At 36.4% G+C, this 23,749-nt stretch overlaps 1 protein-coding gene across 3 annotated transcripts in view; it reads right to left on the bottom strand.

The window, feature by feature from the left end:
• Positions 1-23,749, bottom strand: part of LOC106867296 (vacuolar protein sorting-associated protein 8 homolog) — a 47,870-nt gene that overhangs the window by 8,236 nt on the left and 15,885 nt on the right. For all 3 annotated transcript variants that reach the window (XM_014912135.2, XM_014912137.2, XM_014912136.2), the window contains exons 17-42: positions 23,433-23,543; positions 22,722-22,859; positions 21,989-22,081; positions 21,223-21,269; positions 20,217-20,439; positions 19,385-19,526; positions 18,541-18,583; positions 17,905-17,977; positions 17,240-17,285; positions 15,720-15,793; positions 14,967-15,001; positions 14,199-14,265; positions 13,136-13,368; positions 12,261-12,345; positions 11,333-11,431; positions 10,609-10,748; positions 10,122-10,278; positions 9,253-9,342; positions 8,834-8,897; positions 6,839-6,936; positions 5,881-5,962; positions 5,480-5,562; positions 4,881-4,961; positions 4,437-4,603; positions 3,107-3,314; positions 2,214-2,282 (exon numbers count right to left, since the gene is read on the bottom strand). In XM_014912135.2, coding sequence (XP_014767621.1) covers positions 2,214-2,282; positions 3,107-3,314; positions 4,437-4,603; positions 4,881-4,961; positions 5,480-5,562; positions 5,881-5,962; positions 6,839-6,936; positions 8,834-8,897; positions 9,253-9,342; positions 10,122-10,278; positions 10,609-10,748; positions 11,333-11,431; positions 12,261-12,345; positions 13,136-13,368; positions 14,199-14,265; positions 14,967-15,001; positions 15,720-15,793; positions 17,240-17,285; positions 17,905-17,977; positions 18,541-18,583; positions 19,385-19,526; positions 20,217-20,439; positions 21,223-21,269; positions 21,989-22,081; positions 22,722-22,859; positions 23,433-23,543 — 2,748 coding nt within the window. The remainder of the gene's footprint in view (positions 1-2,213; positions 2,283-3,106; positions 3,315-4,436; positions 4,604-4,880; positions 4,962-5,479; positions 5,563-5,880; positions 5,963-6,838; positions 6,937-8,833; positions 8,898-9,252; positions 9,343-10,121; positions 10,279-10,608; positions 10,749-11,332; positions 11,432-12,260; positions 12,346-13,135; positions 13,369-14,198; positions 14,266-14,966; positions 15,002-15,719; positions 15,794-17,239; positions 17,286-17,904; positions 17,978-18,540; positions 18,584-19,384; positions 19,527-20,216; positions 20,440-21,222; positions 21,270-21,988; positions 22,082-22,721; positions 22,860-23,432; positions 23,544-23,749) is intronic.

Below are 23,749 nucleotides of genomic sequence, written 5' to 3'. Positions count from 1 at the left end.
TTATATATATATATTTATTTATTTATTTATATATATTTATTTATTTATATATATATTTATTTATATATATTTATTTATTTATTTATGGGTTTCAGCCAAGTGGGTGTGGTCATGCTGGAGCACCATCGTGATTTTCTGTCTTTATGCTTTGCTCTCTTCACGTTCCTTGCATGGCTTTTCTCCCCCACCTGACATGGTCCAATCAGGAGTTTTGATGGCACATCTGGTGTATAAGAAAATTTGACATCGCTGCCCTAAACTGTGTCTCATTTCGAGCCATTGGTTCGTCTGGTATCGTGGAGAGGAAAGCGTCGAGTTTTGTCTTGAAGACCTCCACATCCGTGTCTTGCAGGTCTCTCAAATGTTTTGGCATATATTTATTTATTTATATATATATATTTATTTATTTATATATTTCACTTAATGTTTCAACAAAGGATAAAAAAATGAACTTTCCAAATTATAGGAGGATTAATTTTACAATTTCTTTAAAGGACAGTATACACTTTAATATTTTAAATATTTTTTAATATTTTGATTATTATTACATATACCATTCATCTCCGAAGAGCAGAATTATTGATAATATGCTGATCTTTTGATTACAATAGTATCCGCGAAACGATCATCAAACGTTTAATTTTCTTTAGATTCTAGACTTTATAATATTCATGCTCAATTACGCATAAATTTTTATATGCATTTATATTCACATGTATCTTTATCTACATTCATATTTTTATATATATTTATACTTATATTTCGTATATCTTAAATTTTTAAATTTATTATATTACCATGTCATATTGGATGTATATCTTTCGAAATTTTTAATCTTAAATATTGATTTCCTGCTATATTATTGATTATTGATAATTTTATGAATTTATTAATAATATAAAAATATACACACACATATATATATATATATTTATTTGCTCAAAATAATAGAGCACTTACATATTCTTTTAGAATATTCCTTATAAAAAGTTATATATACATATATATATATGTATATACATAAGTATACACATGTATATACCCATATACACATGTATATACGTATATATATATACACATATATACATGTGTTGTGTCCCAACCACTGTTTGTCAACTGGCATTGGTGTGTTTGCATCTTTATAATGAAGTGGTTTGGAAAAAGAGACTGATGGATAAGAACCAGGCTTAAAAGAGAAGAGCAGGTATCAATTCATTTAACGAAAATTAATGCTGCCCCAGCATGGCCACAGTCTAATGATGACAGATAAAGATAAAATATATAACGCTTCATAATTTCAAGAAGGGATTGAACCCTCCCCCCCTGCTAAATACTAGCTCAAGGCCCACAAATGCAGGGATATTGCATTTATAGATCCATTATTCAGGCAGAATGGTGTACGTATAAGATTCCAATCCCTTGTGAGTAAGTTCCAATAGAATGACTAATTTTAAATGCTATTGGAACGTTCAAGGTACTGGAATCTTATATGTCTACCATTCTGCTTAAATAATGGAACTGCAGATACAATATCCCTGAATATCTCATGTCTATTTTCATTCCTCCACTTCACTCGCTATTTCATATCTTCTCTAGAATAACTATTGCTTAACCATTTTCTCGGACCGTCTCTGATGAAGGGATATATTAAATATCCTGGAAACAGCTGTAAGACCTTCTCTTTATAAATGTTCTAAAATCTTTCACAGCCTTGGATTTTTTTATTTTGTTCTGTTAATTTTTATATATATATAATCATAAATAAGGGCAAAAGAAAAATAATTTCTATGTCAATATGCTATAAAATAGACCTTGGATTGTCTAACCACACAATATTTTTCACTATAATTACACAGTGTATTGAAACAAGGAAAGCAAGCTTAAAAGGGGTCTATTTATTTGACTAGACCCTACAAAGCAGTGCACCAGCTTGGCCACAGTGCCAGGCAAAGAGAAAAGATACGTAACTCTTCTTCTCAAACAAAATTCCCTGGTCCATAGCGTTGTGGGTTCATGCAGTGAGTGTCAAATGCACTTAATCTTTGCTATCTGGGGTTTTATACCCCCCACCCCAGTAGCCCCTACCCCCTGCTAACTCTATAGCATTGCACTCCCTCTCGCTACCTCCCTCTGCTCCAATCTGCATTGTCCTGCCCACCACCACCACCACCGTAATTGTTGACTGAAATATGAGAGGCCAGAACGAGACTTACCCTTGAAGGGGTTTTCATGGATTTCCGTAAATTTTCAAAGGCTTCAGCATGCTGAGGGTCGATGTATTCCTGGAGAAAAATAGCAGCAATAACAAGAACAACAACAACAATAATAATAATAACAATGTGAATAGAAAAGATGCCATGAGAGTGTAGCAAGACTGATGCGTTGGGAGCTCTGTGGAAATTATGGTCAGGAAAGATTAAAAAGATGTGGTATGACCAAATCTGGAAAGGAGAAAGACGATTGCTAAATCCTGTGGAATGGAATGATTCAGTGTGACCATCAGATAATCGCCAGAGCATGTCTTGGAGACAATAAGATCAAAGAGAAAGAAGAAGAAGAAAAAGTGGGAAATATGCTTGTTGTGGGCAACAAAGAGAGTGGATTGGTGCACTTGGAAGTTGATAGGCCAATTACTACAGAGTTTGTTCTGAGATGAAAATTTCTGCCAGCAGCAGCAGCAGCAGCCAGTGAGGGAGCCATGAATTTTCCTCTCTCTCTGATATTTGTTGTGTTTTAGCAAAGCAATTCAATGAGACATGTTATCTCAGGATAAATACTTCAGTAATTTGGCCTATAAAAAAGTGTGAATACATTACGTATAATACACAGATGGCTATTATAATTTAAATTAACCAATTCCTTATATATTTTTTCTAAAACTTACAAACAGTCCTAATTGTTTTCAGTTTTATTAAATCTAAAGAAATTTTAATACATTTTATACATATATAAACAAATTATGCATATATATTTTTTGTTGACAAATGTAAGGAATATAAATAATACTGTTTTAATTGTATACACCAGAAATTAAATCATATTTAATTAAAAACTGGAAATTTAAAAGAATGGAAAACGGTTAAATGTTAAAAGGGTTGCTACTTGCCTCTTTGGTCTGTGTTGCCAGAGCCCCACTGTGACTAGACTGAGCAACAACGGAGCTCAAGGTGGAGGCTCTGTGGAAACGTGTACTCTGAGTACGACCTTTCTTCTTTGAGTTGCTGCATAAATAACAGCTCCAAAAATCTTCACCATCAATTACGTGCAACGAACCGATTCCACGCAGGCAGCTCGTGTGGTAACTATGGCCACATCTTGAACAACAGAAAACAGAACACAATAATACAAAAAATGCAAATAAAGAAATAAATCTATGAATTTGCATTCCTGCCATTATATGATCAGATGACATGTGTGTGACAGCAAAGCAGGGTTGGCAGTTCAATTCTCTGCCATGTGAGTGTTCTTTTGTTTGACTGGAAGTGCTCCAGCATGGTTACACAAAGTAATAACAAAGAGTATAGAAACAAAATATCAGAAAAGTATATTTTTAAAATAGTTTTCAAAATTATTATTATCAATTATTATTATTATTAAGGTGGCAAGCTGATGGAATCATTACCATGTTGGACAAAATGGTTAGCAGCATTTCATCTCTCTCTACATTCTGAGTTCAAATATTGGCAAGGTCATCTTTGCCTCTCATCATTTTGGGGTTGATGAAACCAGTTGAGCACTGGGGTTGAAATAATTGGCTAACCTCCAACCCCCCCAAATTTCAGGCCCTCTGCATTTTCATTATTAAAGGAGCAAGCTGGCAGAATTGTTAGCATATCGGACAAAATACTTAGAAGCATTTCCTCTGGCTCTTTACATTCTGAGTTCAAATCCTGCTGAGATCAACTTAGCCTTTTATCTTTTTGGGGGTCAATAAAATTAAGTACCAGTCAAATACTGGGGTTGATGTCCTTGACTTACATCCCCCACCTAAAATTGCTGGCTCTGTGCCAGAATTTGAAATCATTATCTTAACTGTTACAGGATACTGTCTTGAGGCTTGTTGATAACAAGTTTCCTCAAGACACAAGAATCTTTCTTAGGATTCTTGCAGAATACAGTTTTTGTTATATTTCTGCTACTTTTAAATAAAGCATATTACTCTACCTCTGGTATTTGAGTACTCTTTTCTCCACCTTGTTGCACATTTATGTGCTAATTCCGGTGTATAAATATATATATATATATGCATACATACAAATGTATACATATACGGAGAGGGAGAGAGAGAGACGTATATATCTACAAGCGCTACATGATGTAATATGAACAGAAGGATTGATACAAAACAGCCAAAGTTGAGACTGAAAGACAGGAGGACCCATGTTCCAACCAAGCAGCCAACATGCATGGCCCATCTTTCTATTTGTGGGACTCACCTGAATATAAGTAGGAGGTCGGCATCGGCAGCATGAGACAGTGTCTTGTTGCACAGGCTGCAGTGCTCGGTGCAGGGCATGAAACCCTTCACAGCCTCGGATCTCAGACGCTTCAAGTGCAGGTGGAGATCATGATGCAACAGGTTCTTGCAGGTTTTCATCAATGTCTGTCAGAAAGGAAGGAGAGGACACAATGTAGAGATACATATCTAGGGCAGTCATTGCCTTTTCTTAGAAATACACACACACATCACCTGACGCATGAAGGGTGATCATTCAGACTGGCATGTGTCCTCTCTCTCTCTCTCTCTTCATCAAGGAGGAAGAGGAAGGAAAGAAGAAGAAACAAGAAAAGGGGGGAAAAAGAAAAGAGGAAGAAGAAAGAAAAGAAGAGGGGGAAAAAGAAAGAAGTGGAGGAGGAAGGAAAAAAACGATGGAACTAACCTCTTCATAGTTGTATGTTTCTAACATTCCCAGGATTAATTCTTTCACTTCACCAAACTTGCCAGTGTTGTATGCTGGGTCCTTAAAGAATCAGAAACAACATCAAACATTTTGAGTCGTTTTTATAAGAAAGACTACACAAGTTAAGAAGGACAAAAAAAAAAGAAGGAAAGAAACAAAACCAAAAAACGTCTTCATTGACTAGGCACTTAACCTGCTGGAATTAAAAATTCGTTGGAAACAGCTGAAATAAACTGACACATTCTGCATCTGTTGTTATTTATTTATAGATTCGTAAACTTGTACATAACATCTGTATCTTTAATATCTAAAATTCTTAATTTGTTTCAGTTATCGTACAGCAGGAGAGTACAGGGTGTAATATTAATTAATTAATAAAAGACAAAAGAACAGGAGTCACATAATCGCCTCCATTAGCTGACAGCTGTTTCTGCTATAAGAAGCAGAGCACTCAGAGCTCAGCATTTGAGCAACATCCTATAGCTTCCTCAAAGCCATTGTATACACACACAAATTCAAATATACAAGCACAAAGGGAAAATCAAATCAAAAGGAAACTAGCCTGAAACTTCACTTACCTGCATAATCTTCTGTAAAATAGAAGGCAGTGCTATGTATCCCATCATACTGTTGAGAATATGGTGAGTCAACTCCTGAATGTCTGTTAAAGAAGAAACATAACAGCAGCAATTATTTTGGGATATTTATTGGATTGACCAGCTCAGTCTGTGAGGCCTGCTAAGGGTATGGGTGACCCCATTTCTTCTTTAGATAAAATTTTAAATTCCAATTTCTAATTACGCAAATATATAAGAAAGGAATGTTATGTTGCATTTTCATGCAGTATTTCTACATTTCTTCTCTGACTTATTCTTGATGAAGGACCACGACCCCTCCCACTGCTCCATGTCACCACCTGATCATTTTGTTTTTGTCCACACAGCTAACAATTTCAAGGAATTTAAGCAATTCAACTCACCTGTAATTATTTCTCGGTCATCCAAGTCTTTAAGTTTTCTCTGAGGGGCCATCATAGATTCTAACAATGGGAACCACATGGCCTAGTTCAATAAAAACCAGAATTTCAGAAAATGTTGCCAACACAATATTCAAAATGTTTTTTCTATCAATATTTCCAGAAGTTTAACCCTTTTGACACCAACCTGCCCATGACCACCCCTGCTTCCTTCTATGATAGAAGCTTCCTTAAAGCGATCTAAATTAAAACCTTTGATCAACATTCCCAAAAATCAGCTTAAATAACGACAGTTAATTTGCTGCATACCTTATTCACAATCAATTGGAACAAAAGCTGAATGTTTCAACAGAAAAATGGTAGCAAAAAATGTTAAAGAATTCTTTAAATTACAGAGCAAAGTTTTCTTTCTGAAATCTATTTAGATATCATTAATATACACTAACGAGGCAAATGGGTTCCCAATCACTGATTGTGTGTGTGAAGGTGTATGGTCCAGTGGTTAGGGAGTTGCACTCACAATTGCTAGATCATGGGTTCAATTCCTGGACTGGGCACTGAGTTGTGTTCTTAAGCAAAACACTTCATTTTCCATTGCTCTAATGGGTGGGAGAGTCACAGAATCATCGGAATGTCTGACTCTTTACATTCTGAGTTCAAATCCCACCTGCCAGGAGAAGGCAACGAGGGGAAACCCCTCCAGTGTTCAATCCAAGTCTAGCGATGGATGGCTGAAGTTTCAGTAAACTAAATAACAGTGACAGGAGAGGATATAGGGCCCCACCCCAGGTCATACAGAGAGAGAGCTGGAAACGTTTCTCATGCACAAGGCCTACCCAAGAGTAGACCACCACCAGACGGCAGAATGCTAAGGTCACCAAGGGTGCTTTTTACATGCCTGTTTTGAGACACTGGCACACACACACACAAAAGAAATTGCGTTTAATAATGACAGACTCACCTCTCGACTCCCTTCATCCATTTTCCCAGAGTTTCTTTGACAAAGTTGGATCACCACTAACAGACTGGCTTGAACTTCTTGGAGCTGAATAACTGCCTCTAGAATTGATGGAACAGAGAATACAAATCATCATCATCAGCAGCAGCATTGTCACAATCATTGTCATCATTCTCATTATCCTCATCATCTTTACTATGATCACAATCACCCTCCTCCACCGCATCAGCATCGTCATTATCATCAAAACCCCTCCCACCACCGTTTTGACATCCACATTTCCATGCTTGCATGAACCAGAATTAAGAGAAGCTGATTTTCAATGGCTGGATGTTTTTACTGTCGCCAACCCTCACCTGTTTCCATGTAAGGTAATATTTACCCCAGGCCAGACATGTTTTTGGGGAAGACTGGAAATGACCGACACTGCTTGTATGACTGAGAATCACGTGCAATCTCAAGGCAAGGAGGCACACACACATGCATGCATCATCATCATCATCATTCAACATCCATTTTCCATGCTGGCATGGGTTGGACATGATTTGGTGAGCTGCTGAGGTCCAATGTCAACTTTTGTATAGTTTCCACAGCTGGATGCTCTTCCTGATGCCAACCATTACACAGAATGTACTGAGCACTATTTTGGTGTTACAGGCACGAGTGAGTTTCCCAAGTAACTTGCAAAACAGAGGAAAAAAAACAAACACATACACACACACATATATATGAAGCAGTTTGCACACATATTCACACATGCATGCAGTGACACACACATTCAAAGATGATGGTGATATGCTTGAAAATGAAACCCACAAATATAGGAATATAATTATATATACGAATAAAGTATATAAATAAAAGAGTATAATCACACACACACACACACACACAGAGTTATGTATATAATTGTGAGTAAATCAGTGATAAACTTGTGGAAAGAGAAACAAATATTTGAAGGGTTGAAAGGAAATACGATGTCATTTCTTGATATGAAAGAATTTTAATGACAAGAGATATGTTGACTTGGAGACGATGGTGGCGGTGGTGGTGGTGGTGATGACGATGGTGGGGAGTGATGATGATGTTGATGATTGTGATGATAATGATGTCCCTCTTCGAAGAAATTTCAGTTACAAATATATTGTTGCTGTAGTCATCAGCATCATCATCATCATTTCCGTCTGAATGAAGAACTGAGAGTCAACATGTATCCACATGTGTGTGTGTGTGCATGACACACACAAACACACACACTAACTAAAGGTGTGAGTGTGTGCATGTAAGTATTTGTGAAACAGGCTGGTTCAGTCACAGCAGCCAAACTTAAGGAGCGAAGGAGAGGGGGAACAGAGAGAGAGAGGGAACAGAGAGAGAGAGGAGAGGGGTGAATGATGGGAGGAGACAAAGTGAGAGTGTAAGAGAAAGTGAGAGGAGAGAGAAGAGTGAGAAATAGGAGAGAGAAAGAGAGGAAGGGCAAAAGAACATAATCACACAAAATGTATATATACACATATATATATTATTCAAAAAAATTCCAACTGCTTGTTTCTTATGTTTTATTTATATTCTTATAATAGGATATAGAATATGGAATATATAGAATATATAGTAAAATGAAATGAAGTACTGATTGTCTTATTGAATAAATGAAATATTAAATATTAAATATTAAAGGACAAGTATATTTTCTTGCATTTGGTCGTTCCGCAATGCTCCTAGATGTCTCCCCTATGTATGTCATGTTCATGTCTTTACAAGCACCTTCCATGCATCTTATGCTGTAAACTACATTTCTAATTCTACAGTTAATCCTACATACCATGCAGTTATCATTGGTGCATATGGTATTCTCAAAGGGGTACGTCCTACATAGTTGTGATCTGATGGAGTCCCCTGGCTTTTCACCCATCTTAAACAATGATGATGCTTGTCTATATAACATACACACTCTGTATATTTGGCATTGATTTATTATAAAAGAGTTTTTAAACAAACCTGCTTTGGTTAGTTTCTTTGAAAGAATTGCATCCGTAAATGTGTGGACCTTTTTATTCAAAGTCTGTTTATAAAGAAAGAGGGAAAAGAATTAGGGATGACACTGCAAAGCATAGGGATTCATTTGTTCAGGAGTATGGTGATAACCTCACTTTGGTCATGTTCTGAAATCATCCACACCAAACAAGAAGAGAGTGGTTTTAATTGCAATGGGAAACGTGTGTGTGTGTGTGTGTGTGTCATTATTAAGATGGTGTTTGCAGCATAAACGAAATTGGAATTTTGATGGAAAGTTTTTTCACTTTAAAATTAAGATTTTGTATAATAGAATGAAGAAGTCTTGAGTGGGTTGGTATCAAAAGGGTTACTGCAAGAACGAAGAAGAAAAATTCTTCCCTTAAAAAATTGCCAATACTTACTGCTAACATTATGTTGAATGCTCCAAGGATGTCTCCCATTTTCTCCAAGATGTGGGCAGAAGCACAAGGTATGTCATATTTGTTTACGATCTGGTGAAGAGATAACAGCAACAATAACAACAGAAACAACAACAGTATATGATGGAGTGCAGAATTGTAAGAGTTTTACACAAAATGCAACGTGTAGTCTTGAGTCTTTATGTTCTGGGTTCAATTCCTCCACAGGTCAACTTTACCTTTCATCTTTTTGGATGGGGTGCTGGTTAGAACAAAGTACCATTCAGTTCTTGGTCTGATTCTTGTAATGCATCCAAGATATGAAATGGAATTATAACAGGTGGACAAAGGATGCTGGACCAGCAATAACAAGGATTTCTGGCATCCCAGGCACTAGAGTTTGGCGTTTTTTATTAAGGTGGGAGTAACAGATCGAAACCACACACAAGTACATTATTTTATGAAACTCCTAGAAGGGGTAAAAGACAAAATTGAGGGCCAAGCTGATGTTAGTGTGATTTGAACACAGAACATGAAGAGTCAGAATATGTACTGGAGGGCATTTGGTCTAAGACACTGACCATTCTACTAGGGGGCAAGCCAATGATGATGATGATGATGAGTGCAGTAGTGGTGGGGATGATGATGATGATGAAGCTGATAGTGACAATGATAATTATGATGATGATGAAATTTATGGCAGTGATGATGATAATGGGCTGAATTGGTGATGATACTGAAGTTTATGACAACGATAATGATGATAATTATGGCTGAGATACAGCCAATGATTGACAATGGAGCTTGTTAAAATGCAAAAAGAAAAAAAAGAGAAGATCAAAGCAGATTTAGAAAAATTTGAAGTGACCAACCTTGAGAGTTTCCTCCAGCCGGTATCCATCGACATTCTTGATGAAGTTGTACACATTACTGGTGTGAAACTGGCACTGGAGGTCGATGTAGAGTTCATAGATGATTGGTTCTATGGTGACTTGCTTGTCTGGGTTGACATGGTTACCAACCGATTCCCTGGAACAGTCAGACAAGAGAGAAATCGTTAAGTTGTTGCTATTAAGTAAAAGTGTCGTAAGTCCAAAATGTTGCTTTTTCAGAAAACGAAGAAATAGTTTTGCCATTCCATTTCTTTTTACATTAGCAACAGTTTCAGCTTAACAATAATACTTTGTTGGATGCATAAAACCATAACTCCATGCATGTAGGATATTTTCAGTCGGAAATATTTTTGCAAAACTGTCGTATGTGGGACTTACTACACTTTTGAAAAATGCTAAACCATTGTACTACACTTTGACAATTTTTGATATCTTGGTATCTGAAGCAGCTGAAGACAATACTCACTTGTATGAAAGTACTCCTTGTAAAAAATCATAGAGTATTCTTGGTTTGTTCCTCAGTTGTTCCACCACATCACTGAGATTACAAGACAAACTGAAGATGACTACTTTGGCTGCTTTCTTACAGTCGATGTTCACTAAATCCTGGAAAAGAAAGCATCATCATCATCATCATCACTTTTATATACAGGACCCCCTCTACTTTCACTCCTGAGACCAAAGAGAGTCAGAGGGAGAAAAATAATCTGGTTCAATCCTCCATACATCTTAAAAGTTTCCACTAACATACCTAGAAGCTTCCTGAAACTAATTAAAAAGTATTTATCTAGAATTCACAGCTATAAACTCTTCAATCCCCACAATGACACGGTCAGTTACTCCTGTTTAGACAACACCACTTAACATCACATACTACAACAAGCACAAATACACACATACACAGTCTCCAACCAACATCCAACCTGTAACTTTTGAAATCATATCAACTGCCTACTTGGAGGATCCTGTCAAACAAAGCCTGTGGTCTCTCGTTTTCTCTTATGTATATATAATATTTATACTCAGTTGACCTCAGCACAGTTTTTATTCACCAAATTTAACTCACAATTTTTTCTAAAGATTAAAAAACAAATTCTCTCTAAAAAATATTAAGAAATGCAATTAATAATTTAGAAGAACTGGATTAAAAAAAATATGAAAGAAGAAAAAAAGAAAATAAACAAGCTTACAATTAAGTTTTCAAGAGCAGCAACTTTAACAGACTCTTTCTCAGCAGCACTATAGCCATCTCCATGAAGGATGCGGTTAATATAAGGAAATACCATATGCTGAGGAAGAGAAAATGATGAAAATAAACAAAGTGAAGTGAAAAAAAAAAGAAGTTAAATTACTGAAACACAAATGTAAGAATTTGGCAGAAAGTCTTTTATAAAATCCAAAAAACAGTGCAACACCCATGATTTTCAGGAATAGTTTTGAAGTTCAGAATTATTGAAGAATGGAATAAACTACACATCACAGTTGTTAGCTGTCAGTACACTGCATCCTTCAACAATTCCATGCTTTCTAAAATGATTCCTGAAATATCTATGAATCCTTTTCTTCTTATGACTCTTCTCCAGTTCCCTTTTCTGTCTTTTTCTGGTTTATTTTGTATATCATGCATGCACTTCAATCATCCATTGCTGTCTTTCTTTGACTAATTGCTACCGTCTGTCCCCTTTTTTACCTTTTTCTGAACAGTTGTAGTACACTGTATACAATCAGCTCCTTAATATTGGTAACTTTAAAGGGAAAATGATAAAATTAATACAACTGATTCTAATATATTGTTGATATATTTTGATGAAAAACCTATGCTATGTCCCATTGCAGGAACTGCTGTGTTGGGGATTCCTCTTCACATCCCTTGCACTATTACACAGTGTCAGTGGTGTTGTAGGGAATCACTGATACTCTCCTTCTTTTGATTAAGTATTATTAAGGTTTCAAAACAAAAAGGAAAATGAAGTTGGAAAGATAACCTAAGAGACTACAAGTTCCTGTATTCAACAGGAAATTTCAGAGAAAGTCCTATTGTTGCCCTAAAATAAAGCAATCATTTACAGCTAAAAAATGCCAGATATTTTTAGCAGCAATCCAGGTTTCATCCCTTACCCGTCTGGTGTAGTCTTTTAAGTGACAAACAAGAATTTTGTCATAATGGTGGTTCTTCTCATAGACAAACTCACAGACTCGGTAACTGGAATTGAAAAGAAAAAGAAAATTTAAAAAAATCGGTAATGGTAAGATCTTCATTAAGCACGAAAAAATAAAATATAAAATAAAAACTAGAGTAGGCACATGTTTAGTAAATAGACATGAAATGCAATATTTGCAGATGCTTGATAAGTAAAAGCTACAAATAATGGTTCATTTATGTGTTAATGCAGTGAAGGAGGAAGGGAAGAGAAATTAATGCAAACATAATATGGCAACAACTCTCTTCTCTCGAATCCTTAATGGGTGTGTGTTTATAGACACATATACATACATATGTGAATATAAAGATACAGCCATAGAAATATATATAAGTACATTCTAATGTATACATGTATATAAATATGTACATACACACACATATATATATACATATATACATCATCATCATCACCATCATCATTGTTTAACATCCGTTTTCCATGCTGGCATGGGTTGGATGGCTTGACTGAAGTCTGGAAAGCCAGCGGCTGGACCAGGCTCCAATCTAATCAGGCAAGGTTTCTACAGCTGGATGCCCTTCCTAATGCCAACCACTCCGAGAGTGTAATGGGTGCTTTTTATGCGTCACCGGCACAGGAGTCAGTCAGGCGACCTTGGCGTTGATCACTTTTGGATACTGCTTTATACGGGCCACTATTGACTAGCCTCCTCCCACCAAAATTTCTGGCCACCGCCACCACCACCGCCGCCAACAACAACAAAAACAACAACAACTCTGAAATTGAAGGAAATTCTTTTTCGTTTTGTTTTTTGTCGAGCAAACAACTTACAATTTGGCATTTTCAGCAAGTTGTAAAAGACGTTGGTCACTGAATATGTTCAAGCCGCCAACCATTAATAACTCCATCATGGCTTGTTGTCTCTCTTCATGACGTGTCGCCTCGTCTGGGTTTGACAGGAACTCAAGTACTTGCTCAAAGAGGACACGGTTCACTAAGATGGTGTTTTCATGTCTTGCCATTTGTCGTGCGAGGAATGTGAACAGCGTTCCAATTTGACTGGGCTGCAACGAATGAAAGAAAGAACAAAAGGATGAATGAAAGCTTGAACGAATGGGGTGGTGGTGGAGGGGGGGGGAGACAGATAATGAATGAAAAAATACGAAATCAATTAACTCTTTTATTACCATATTTAGATCACTTTAACCCCTTTGTTACCCTATTTCTGGCATACACTGCCTTTGTTTCAATTAATTTCGAAAGTAACAAAGAATTTAACAAAATAACTTTGTTGTTATCAATCTGAAGTTTGGAACATTAATTAATATAAGGATTTTAATGGGAGGTTTTAATTTAGATCATTCACTTTGACCCATCATGCACCAGTGCTTTGCAGGTGAGATGATGAACAAACACCTGTGATGATGCACCATAGGTGCAGAGGTGTCTCCTCCAGTAAACTTTTCTAAAAGTACCTTGTTTTTATTTGCCATTTGTTGATGACATTACATTAGCCAAATACTGTGAATGGGCTTTAAACAACATACAACAAGGTGTCTACCTGAATATGAAGTTATTATTACTTATATATATATATATATATATATATATATATATATATATATATATATATATATATATATGGGAAAGGATGGTGTTCATCTCCATTTTGGTTGAAAACAGAAAAGATCTCAAGGAATTCACAGAAAAGTCTTGTAAAGAAAACAAGAAATCAATATATATATGTGTGTGTGTGTGTGTGTGTGTGTATGTATGTATATATGTACACATACACATATCAAGAGAGAGAGAGGGGGTATATAGGTAAACAGATGTAGAAACTAAATTACTAACAATAATAAAGAATGACAATGAAGGTTATTATGTTACTCACATTGAATCCAACACTTTCAACCATCACCTGTAATAGGATGTCAATCACTCTCTGGCGTTTCTGGATCCTGCAACAAAATATTCCAGAGTCTCTATCAGACAATAACATTGACACAATGAATGAGAGATTCCTCACTGGTGTAAATGTTACTTGACTTGCTTGAAATAGCAGTCAAAACTTTCCTTTAAATTTCATTACTACACTGTGTGTATGTGTGTGTATTGGGTTGGCTATAAAGTTTGTTTGCCTTTTGAAGGGAAAATAAGACAAGTGATTTATTCAATTAATGGTACAATTACTGTTCAGTTTCAGTATCTTCTGCCAACTCATAAGCAGATCCATTATTCCCTGCTCAAAAAAGTTTCTGTTTTTACTAATAAAAAACTGTTTCAGATGAATTTTGTACATCCTTTTCAGAGTTGAAGGTCTGTCCAGGTGGAAATCTGAAGGCACAAGGTTGGCTAAATATGGAGAGTATGGCAAAATTTCCCAGCATCATCTGCCATGTCTGTAAAGAAGTGTGCAGTCTAGCATTGTCATGAAAGACAACTTATGATTAGCAAGTGCTGGATACTTCTGGTGGATCAACTGGTCACAGTACACATCAGAATTGATGGCCCTGTTTGTGGGAAGAAGCTCATAAAAGATGACACCCTTCCAACTGGTTACCAATTCTATCGCAGGGCCTCCCTCTTCCCACCAAGAATTTTGTGAAGACAAAATGAAAAATAGAATGATCCAGATGATTTAATTGTAAATGGTTCTTACCCTTCATCTGTATTGAATTCTGGTTCTTCGAAAGCCTGAGTTAGAGAAACAGAATAGGATAAATCTTATAAGGAATTTTATAAAGCAGAAATACAAGAATGTCAAGTATCTTATTCTCACAGAGCAAAAATACAAGATTAATGTCATGCATGTCCATTAACTCCACCCGTTGTGATGTTTAATAGACGTATCACTGTCATCGGTCAATGTCAACTGTTACGGTTGATACCACCCAATGCCATTTGTCACATTTGACCATCACAAAGTTGCTATACACAACCAATGCTGTCTTCAGATATGGGTATGTTGGGTAGTTGCCCTGAAGCCCCACAAATCTAGAAAGCCCAATCTATATATATGCTGGGGTCCAATACATTGCTTTCACTAGGGAGAAAGTCTGGGGCTGTAATACTATCCAAGACAAATCTGGCAAAGGCTGATGCCATTCAGTATGAGTTGTTTGTGTCACCTGCTACAAAAGAAAGTCACTATGTGGTTGCCCTACTTGTTGAAACAGCAGCCAAAACCACCCACAACTCACACACTACCAATTTATGAAAAGCACATATTGGATAACACAGTCCTGGATTGTCTTACATACAAAGAGATGGTCATGGCTGTGATGCCCTTGATCATAGACCTGCTTGACCAAAGCAAAAACAACAACTCATGGCTGTCTGTCATTTAGAAATGCAAACACCAACAACACAAAACACATTCAAAGAGAAGCTGGTTACTCATCAACAGACTTACCAATGCCAAGACATTGAGGAATTCTATTGTATCAAACTGAAGAAGAGTTCTCAGGTGAGGATAAGCTGGTTCATCTGGAAAGAGAAGCAATTCATTCACATCTGAATAACCAACTTTATATACATGTGTGTGTGTGTGTGTGTGCACATTTACACTATATATATATCATCATCGTTTAACGTCTGTTTTCCATGCTGGCATGGGTTGGACAGTTTGACTGAGGACTGGCAAGCCAGTAATTTGTCCAGGCTATCCTTATTCTAGTGGCAATGCTCTCTGAGATATACACACAAGTTTACATAAAACATTTACATCATCTGAATAAATATACACACACATACACATATATAAACACACATACGGATGAAGGCCAACTATGCCTTACATCTTTTTGAGGTTGATAAATCTAATTTACCCTGGTCAAGTAATGGGCTTGATGGCCTGGACTAAACCCTTCCTCATCAAAATACTGGCCTTGTTCCTAAATTGGAAACTAATAATAATAATTCATAATGTGGTGAGCTGGTAGAACTGTTAGAATGTCAGACAAAATGCTGAGGGGCATATCAATTGTCTTCACATTCTGAGTTCAAATTCTGTTGAGGTTGACTTTGGGGATTGATAAAATAAATCCCAGTTGAGCACCGTGGTAGATGTAATTGACCTACCCTCCACCCCTGTAATTGCAAGCCTTCTGCTAAAATGTGAAACCATTATTATTATTATTATTATTATTATTATTACATTCACATAGCTATTTACAAACTTATCCTTGCAACCCCGTTCCCTCCCACAAAACTCTGGCAACACAAAAAGACATTGGGTTAGATCTGGTTGGGCTTTTATTGTGTCAGCAAGATTCAGGATGTCCTCAAGTGGTTGGAGAGGAAGTTTTTGCTTGTTTATTTAGTGCAAGTCATTGAAAAGGAGCTGCTGCACGCAACATCACCCTGGCCACTTATTGTCTTTTACTCTCTCCAACCTCGGCAATCACTGCATACACCTCTTAATTAAAGAATTTCCGAGTTCCCATGCAATTATTTTTGTTGGCTTCCTGCTCTTGAAGTTTGACCACTCCTTGATGTAGTAACAGAGTTAGACAGAAATAGCAACAACAACAACAACAAAACAAGTGACCCTACAACAGCAAATCAAGTTGTTTATCAATCAGAGCTTCTGACATTTTTTCCATTAGAAAGCCCCTTTGGATCAAAGAAATTCCTTCACCATTTTTTCCACATGCAGTAAAGACATTTAGTATTACATTAATGACCCCTCTCAATCAAACAATTTTTTCATGACCTTTGCCTTGAGCTATGAAGATATCTTGTGTTCTTCCATTTGTGACCCCTTTAACAATAATGAGGATGACACACGATACATAACATGATTAATATCTATCTATCTATCTATAAACATATATTATATATATATATATATATATATATATATATATAGAGAGAGAGAGAGAGAGAGAAACAGATATATACAAGTAACATAGAAAGTGAAACAAAACCTACTTTCTTTAGACTTGGTCCGGTGCAAACAGCTGACACATTTGAAGACCTAAAAAAGTAAATTAAAAAAGGAAGACAATTGTGAAAGTCATCTTCATGTTTTTCTTATTCAATTTAATATTTATAAATGTGTGAAAGCACAGAGAATGGACATTAAATGATGAGGATGTGTGTGTGTGTGTGTGTGTGTGTGTGTGTGTATCACTATTGTCATCATCATCATTTAATGTCCGCTTTCCATGCTGGCTTGGGCTGGACGGTTTGACTGGGACTGCTAAGTCGGAGTGCTGCACCAGGTTCCAGTCTGTTTTGGCACGGTTTCTATGGCTGGATGCCCTTCCTAATGCCAACCACTCCGAGAGTGTAATAGATGCTTTTTACATGCCACCAGCATGGGTGCCATTTGCGTGACACTGGCAACGGTCACAACTACAGTTCCACTTGGCTTGAGGGGTCTTCCCTAGCACAGCATATTGCCAAAGGTCTCAGTCACTTGTCATTGCCTCTGTGAGGCCTGACGTTCGAAGAGCAACGGCCACGGTTATGACTTCATGGGTGCCATTTATAGGATACTGGCAACGGCCACCTTGGCTTCACTAGTCTTCTCAAGCACAGCATATCAACAAAGGTGTGTGTGTGTGTGTGTGTGTTAAATAAGATGTCTTTACCTGTTCTTTGACTTCTGGGATAAATTCTTCTGGAATATCTCCAAGTGGATAACCGCGACCAGCTAAACAATAGCTAAAGGAATTTGCGAAAAAGAGGAAAAATATGAAAAAGGTATCTAAATAAAATGAAATATATTTTGGTTACTTTTTTAATGTATCTACAAAGACCAAAGGCACTTTTGAGGCATTTTTTGAGAGAATTTTGATTGTTACTGTTGTGTAAGCTTGGGTTAGTAATTTAAGGAGACTTGAGATGAAGGATGGTAAAGAGATCTAAATTATAACTTTCCATGAAAATTTCTTGTTCTTTGAACTTTCAAATATAAGCTGAAGGATGACAAAGAAATTTTTCAAAATTCTTTGTCATCTTTTTAATGAATTAAAATAAAACAGAGTATTTCAAAGAAGAAAAAAATATGGTAAAAAGTGGGTAAAAAAATATTTTCTATTTTTATTATATTTTCAAATATCAGAGATATTAATGAGACATTTTTACATGATTTGTAATCATGGAACCATGAAATTGCTTAGCAAACACTTTAAATACACAGTCCTCTCTTCCTACAACCACACTGCAAATGTCTCTAATCTATTTTTGGTCCTTCCAATGATGAGGATTATAAAACTATTACTTACCTGATATAGACAAGAAGTTTATTTCCAAGTCTGATTTGATCATCTGTAAATAGAAGATGACAGAGGATAAGAAATATATCTCTATAAAAATTAACACTGACAAAAACAGTATGAATACCAAAATGGTAAAATTTATCTCCCAGTAAAAGTGGGATGGACGATTATTGTCTGTCAGCAGTATAAGCATGAGTGTTTATAGACACCACAGTCCCATACAAGAGAACCTCACATGGTACATAACACAGAATTCCATGTTCTCATGCAACCTTCATTTATAGTTGGAGATAAATATCTCTATAATGGTTATAGGAATATTGAAACAGAGAGTGTGGATATTTATATAAACCATGTTTATACAAAGATAAACATTGTGTATAATATAATAATAATAATAATAATAATAGTAATAATCATTTAATATCCTTTGTCCATGCTGGCATGGACTGGATGGTTCGACCAGGACTAGCAAGCTGGAAGGCTGCCTGCACCAGACTCCAGTCTGATTTGGCATGGCATGAATGGCTGGATGCCCTTCCTAAGGCTAACCACTCCAAGAGCGTAATGGGTGCTCTGACGTTCCACTGGCACAGGTGCCATTTGTGTGACACCAGCATCTGCCATGACTGATTTTACTTGGCTCGATGGGTCTTCTTCTCAAGTCCGACATAATGCTAAGGTCTCAGTCATTTGTCATTGCCTCCGTGAGGCCCAACACTCGAAAGTTGCATTAACTCACTCAGCAAAAGCCAAGAACTGCTTGCTGCAGTTGACAAGCAAAAGACACAGCCTCAGTTGTGAGTGAGGCTGTTTTTTTTTCAGGGAAAAGTTACATTAACTCACTCACCAGTAAGTTGTTTACCAGTGTTAATGGCTGCTTCCAGTAAAATCAATAATTCTTCAAGTGGGGTTGTATAATCATTCATTCCCTTGTTGTAGACATAAATTATGGCATCGTATAAACCATGGTTCCAACAGAGATGGACAATCTAGAAGAGGAAGAAGAAGAATATTACAAATATATGTTGTTACAGCCATTTCATATGGTTCCAAAACATAGATTCTGGCATTATACAAATCATGGTCAGTCTGGAATCATCATCATCATCACCATTTTAATGTCCACTTCTTGAGGCTTGCATGTGGCGGGGGACAGAATTTACCGAGGCAGAGTTTCCACTACTGGATGCCCTTCCAGTCCCCAACCCTCATCTGTTTCCAAGCAAAGTTATATTTCCCAGCGGCCAGGCATTTTTACATGGAAATGTCATAAATGAAGGACACTGCTTGCATGACAGGTATGCTCTTTTACGACTATCAACACAATGTTAGACCAAAGAGAGATCAAACATGTTTAGTTTCCATCTACCAAATTCACCCACATGGACTTGTCCAAGGTGCCATGCAATGGGACTGAACCTGGAACCATGTGGTCAGTAAGAAAACTTAACAACACACCCACACCTGCACCTTGGAAGATGAGGAAGCTTACAAACAAATTGTAGCAACATTTAGCTTGGTTCCAAGCAAAGATAAACGGTATTATATAAATCCTTTTTTACCATGATTCCAACAGACATACACAAACTGGAAGAGGAAGAATAATACAGACAGATTGTATAGCAGCATATAACAATAACATCAACAATCTGGCCATGCTCTCCCTTGAAATTACTTACGTGGTGTATATCCAACGTGGTCACTTCAAGGTGGACGATGCACGCTTCCACACTCTCCAGCATTCCTTTGCCTTCATAATGTTCAACGAAATCCTTCATAACGGTCGGTGGGATGGAACTTAGTTTGTCATCAAGAATGTATGGTTCCAGGCACTCTAAGAACGTGTCTTTTGCAATTACATCCATTCCGAAACGATCGTAAATTCGACCAAATAAAATATCACTGAAAGTAAAACAATTATTTAAAATTTTTAAAAAATTTTTAATAAAACAAAAATAAATTGGTTTCATTTTCTTTCTTTTCTGTAATTAAAGGAAATCAACTGTTATCATTGTTTAAATGTCTATGTACCCTGCAAGAGTAGAATGAGGTAGAGTTTCTACTACAAATGGATACCCACCCTGTGGTCAAACCTGCACTTGTTTCCCAGAGAGCTAACAATATCCCAGTCCATTGAACAACAGATGACCCAGAGGTGTTTTATGTGGGAAACTGGGAATAGACGACACCGTTTGAATGAGCCTGTTGTTTACAGTTGGCAAAAACACATGAAGACAAAGAGAAATACAAACTCACACAAACACACACATGAATACACACACACAGAGTACGGGAAACTGACAGACAGCATCCATCCTGGGATTGAACTCCTAACCATGCAGTTCTGAAGCAAACTTCTTGACCACACAACCATACCAGCACCTAATAATAGAAATTGTTTTATAACTCATTGAAAATGGGAGAAAAGTCCATGAAGATGGTCAAGAAAAGGTAAAAGAAACCATAATTTATGGGTTGTTGCAGTAAACAGCATCAGCATATCTAGATACTGTCACAGTCTACCTAGGACTACACTAATATGTACTATTTTTTTCTTAACAAAGTAGGTTGGGATTTGAAGGAGACTTAGTGGTTATTTCTAGATGGTTGAGAGAATGTATAGAAGTCTATTGTCTAATGAGGTAGTTAATTAATTTTTAATTACAGGAGAAGAATTTTACTTACACACATTCCAAGCATAGGCAATAGTCTACACACACAGGAACGATACCCTGGGAAAGAGAAGAGGGAGATGCCAGGTATTAGTGGAGGGGGTCCATGCAATTGTTATAAAGTTTAGAACAAGTAAAAAAAATATGTATAAAGAAGCATGTAGAGGAGATGGTCAATTAAGTAAATAATTAGCAGAAAGATTTAACCTGTCATTAACAGAAAAGGTAAACAAATGTGGTCAGTATTTGAATGTATTTTGTACTAGTAACTATTATTTCTACAAATGTGGTTAGTATGTCAATATATTTTACTAACCATTACATCTACATGTGTGGCCCATATTCCAATACATTTTCCTCACTATTATATCTACATGTCTGGTCAGTATTTTGATATACTTTGTACTACTATTATATCTCCAAACATTGGTTAGTATTTTAATATATTTTACTAACCGTTCTATCCACACACATGGTTAGTATTTCATTACATGTCTTTTATTAATGATAATGATAAAATTTTTAATGCAGGTACGAAGGCCTGAAATTTTGAGGGGAGGGGTTTCGTTGGTTCCATCAGTCTCAGTACTTGACTGACACTTTTTCATCTTATCGACCCCTGGAGGGATGAAAAGCAAAGATATAACCCCATTAAATATGCACATGAAGAGTAAAAGAAACAAGTCTGAAAAAGAATTTCAAAATGCAAAGAGAGGAATAGAAAAAATGCCCCTGGAGGGGATTTAAAAGGAATATGGATTAAATTGAAAGTGGTTTACCTGGTAATAGTCTTCCAAAGTTTCAATTTTCCCCTTTTCAGGACAAAACTGAGTCATTGATAAATCCACAAATTCAAACAACAGATTCAACATCTGAAGAAGAAGAAGAAGAAAGAAAAGAAATTAAATAGAAAAGAAGAAAGAAAACTTGTCACTTGTTTCCCTTTGAAGTATAAAGGATTAGAAATAAATGTCTTGTTTCAGTCATTAGACTGTGGCCATGTTACAGCACCACCTTGAAGGATTTTAGTTGAATGAATTGATACCAGGACACGTATTTTGTTTTTAAGCATGGTAATAATTCTATCAGTCTCTTTTGTTGAACTGCTAAGTTATGGTGATGTAAATTCTCCAACACCAGTTGTCAAGCAGGGGTGGGACACACAAACACATACACAATGGGCTTCTTTCAGTTTTCGTCTACCAAATTCACTCACAAGGCTTTGGTTGGCTTGAGAATTACGTCCCTTTAAAATTCTGAAATCACGTTTTACGGAGATTGAGTGAAAAAATTATCAGGGGGAAATAACTCGCACATATTTAAGTTATTTTACTTTAGAGGAGGTGGGGACTAAAGAGAGAGAGAGAGAGAGACACACACACACATACACACACACGCACCCAGGGAGTCATTACAGTCACACACATATCTGCTGACCTAGGGTCATACAACAACAGCACGTTGACAATATAAAAAAAAAGGGGTAAAAATAATAATGAAAAAATCACGTACTAAATCTTTCACAATGCCTTTTCGTTTTCTAGAAGAACCGACCAGTCCAACAACAGCTTTAGCCTTTCCTTCATAGAAGGACAGAGCCAAGGCAAGGGCACTCCTGTATTTGTTCTGTTTCACAAGGACCTCAATTCTCTGCAAGAAGAAAACAACAAAAAACACTGACTATTTTCAAATGATGTTCTCAAACGTAAGCCTTATGTGAGGGTTTTATGCAAGACTGGACTCTGTATTGCAGTGATGATGAGATCAAATCTGCTGTTAATGACATTTTGTGACCAACAAGATGAAAGCTTCTTCAGAAATGGGATCCAAGCATTGCAACACCAATGGAAGCAGTGTGTGGATTGCTATCAGTTTTCAAGTTTTCAGCTTTGGATGAGTTCATCCAAAATTCAAAATTTGAAAAGTGATAGCAAAACCGGTTATCATGTTGGAAGGAAAAAACCTTATTTTGTATAATATTGTACAATACTTTTGCTATTAGGATTCTGATGTATTCTTGAGTCTTGTAAAACAAATCTTCTGTGTTTTTACATCTTATTTCTTTCCTTTATATATATATATATATAGGCTTATATATGTATGTATATAACGGTTTACAGGGATCATGTTTATACAGTGGTTAGAAGAGGCATACATTTCGAAATAATTTTCTGAAAAATAGGAACACAAGAGAGGGTCATACAGAGATAGAAGAATACGTACCTCCATCCATGACCTCACAGAAAAGACTGTAACAGATTCAGTTCCTAGGAGAAACAGCTGACCACCATGGCTGACCACAGACTGATAACATGCTTGTTCACCAGCAAATGCCTGATATGAATAAAAGGAGAAGAAAGATGTATTTCATTTAGCCACCTTGTGTGTGTGTGTGTGTGTGTGTGTATTTATATATTTATATCATTCTATCTATCTGTCTGTCTGTTTATGTATGTATGTATGTATGTATCTATCTATCTATGTGTGTGTGTGTATATATATATATATGTATATATATATATATATATATATATATATAT

This window comes from Octopus bimaculoides, chromosome 21, assembly GCF_001194135.2.
Source record: "Octopus bimaculoides isolate UCB-OBI-ISO-001 chromosome 21, ASM119413v2, whole genome shotgun sequence".
NCBI classification, from domain to species: Eukaryota; Metazoa; Mollusca; class Cephalopoda; order Octopoda; family Octopodidae; genus Octopus; species Octopus bimaculoides.
Note: the sequence above shows the minus strand (reverse complement) of the source record. Positions and strands in the feature narration are given on the sequence as shown.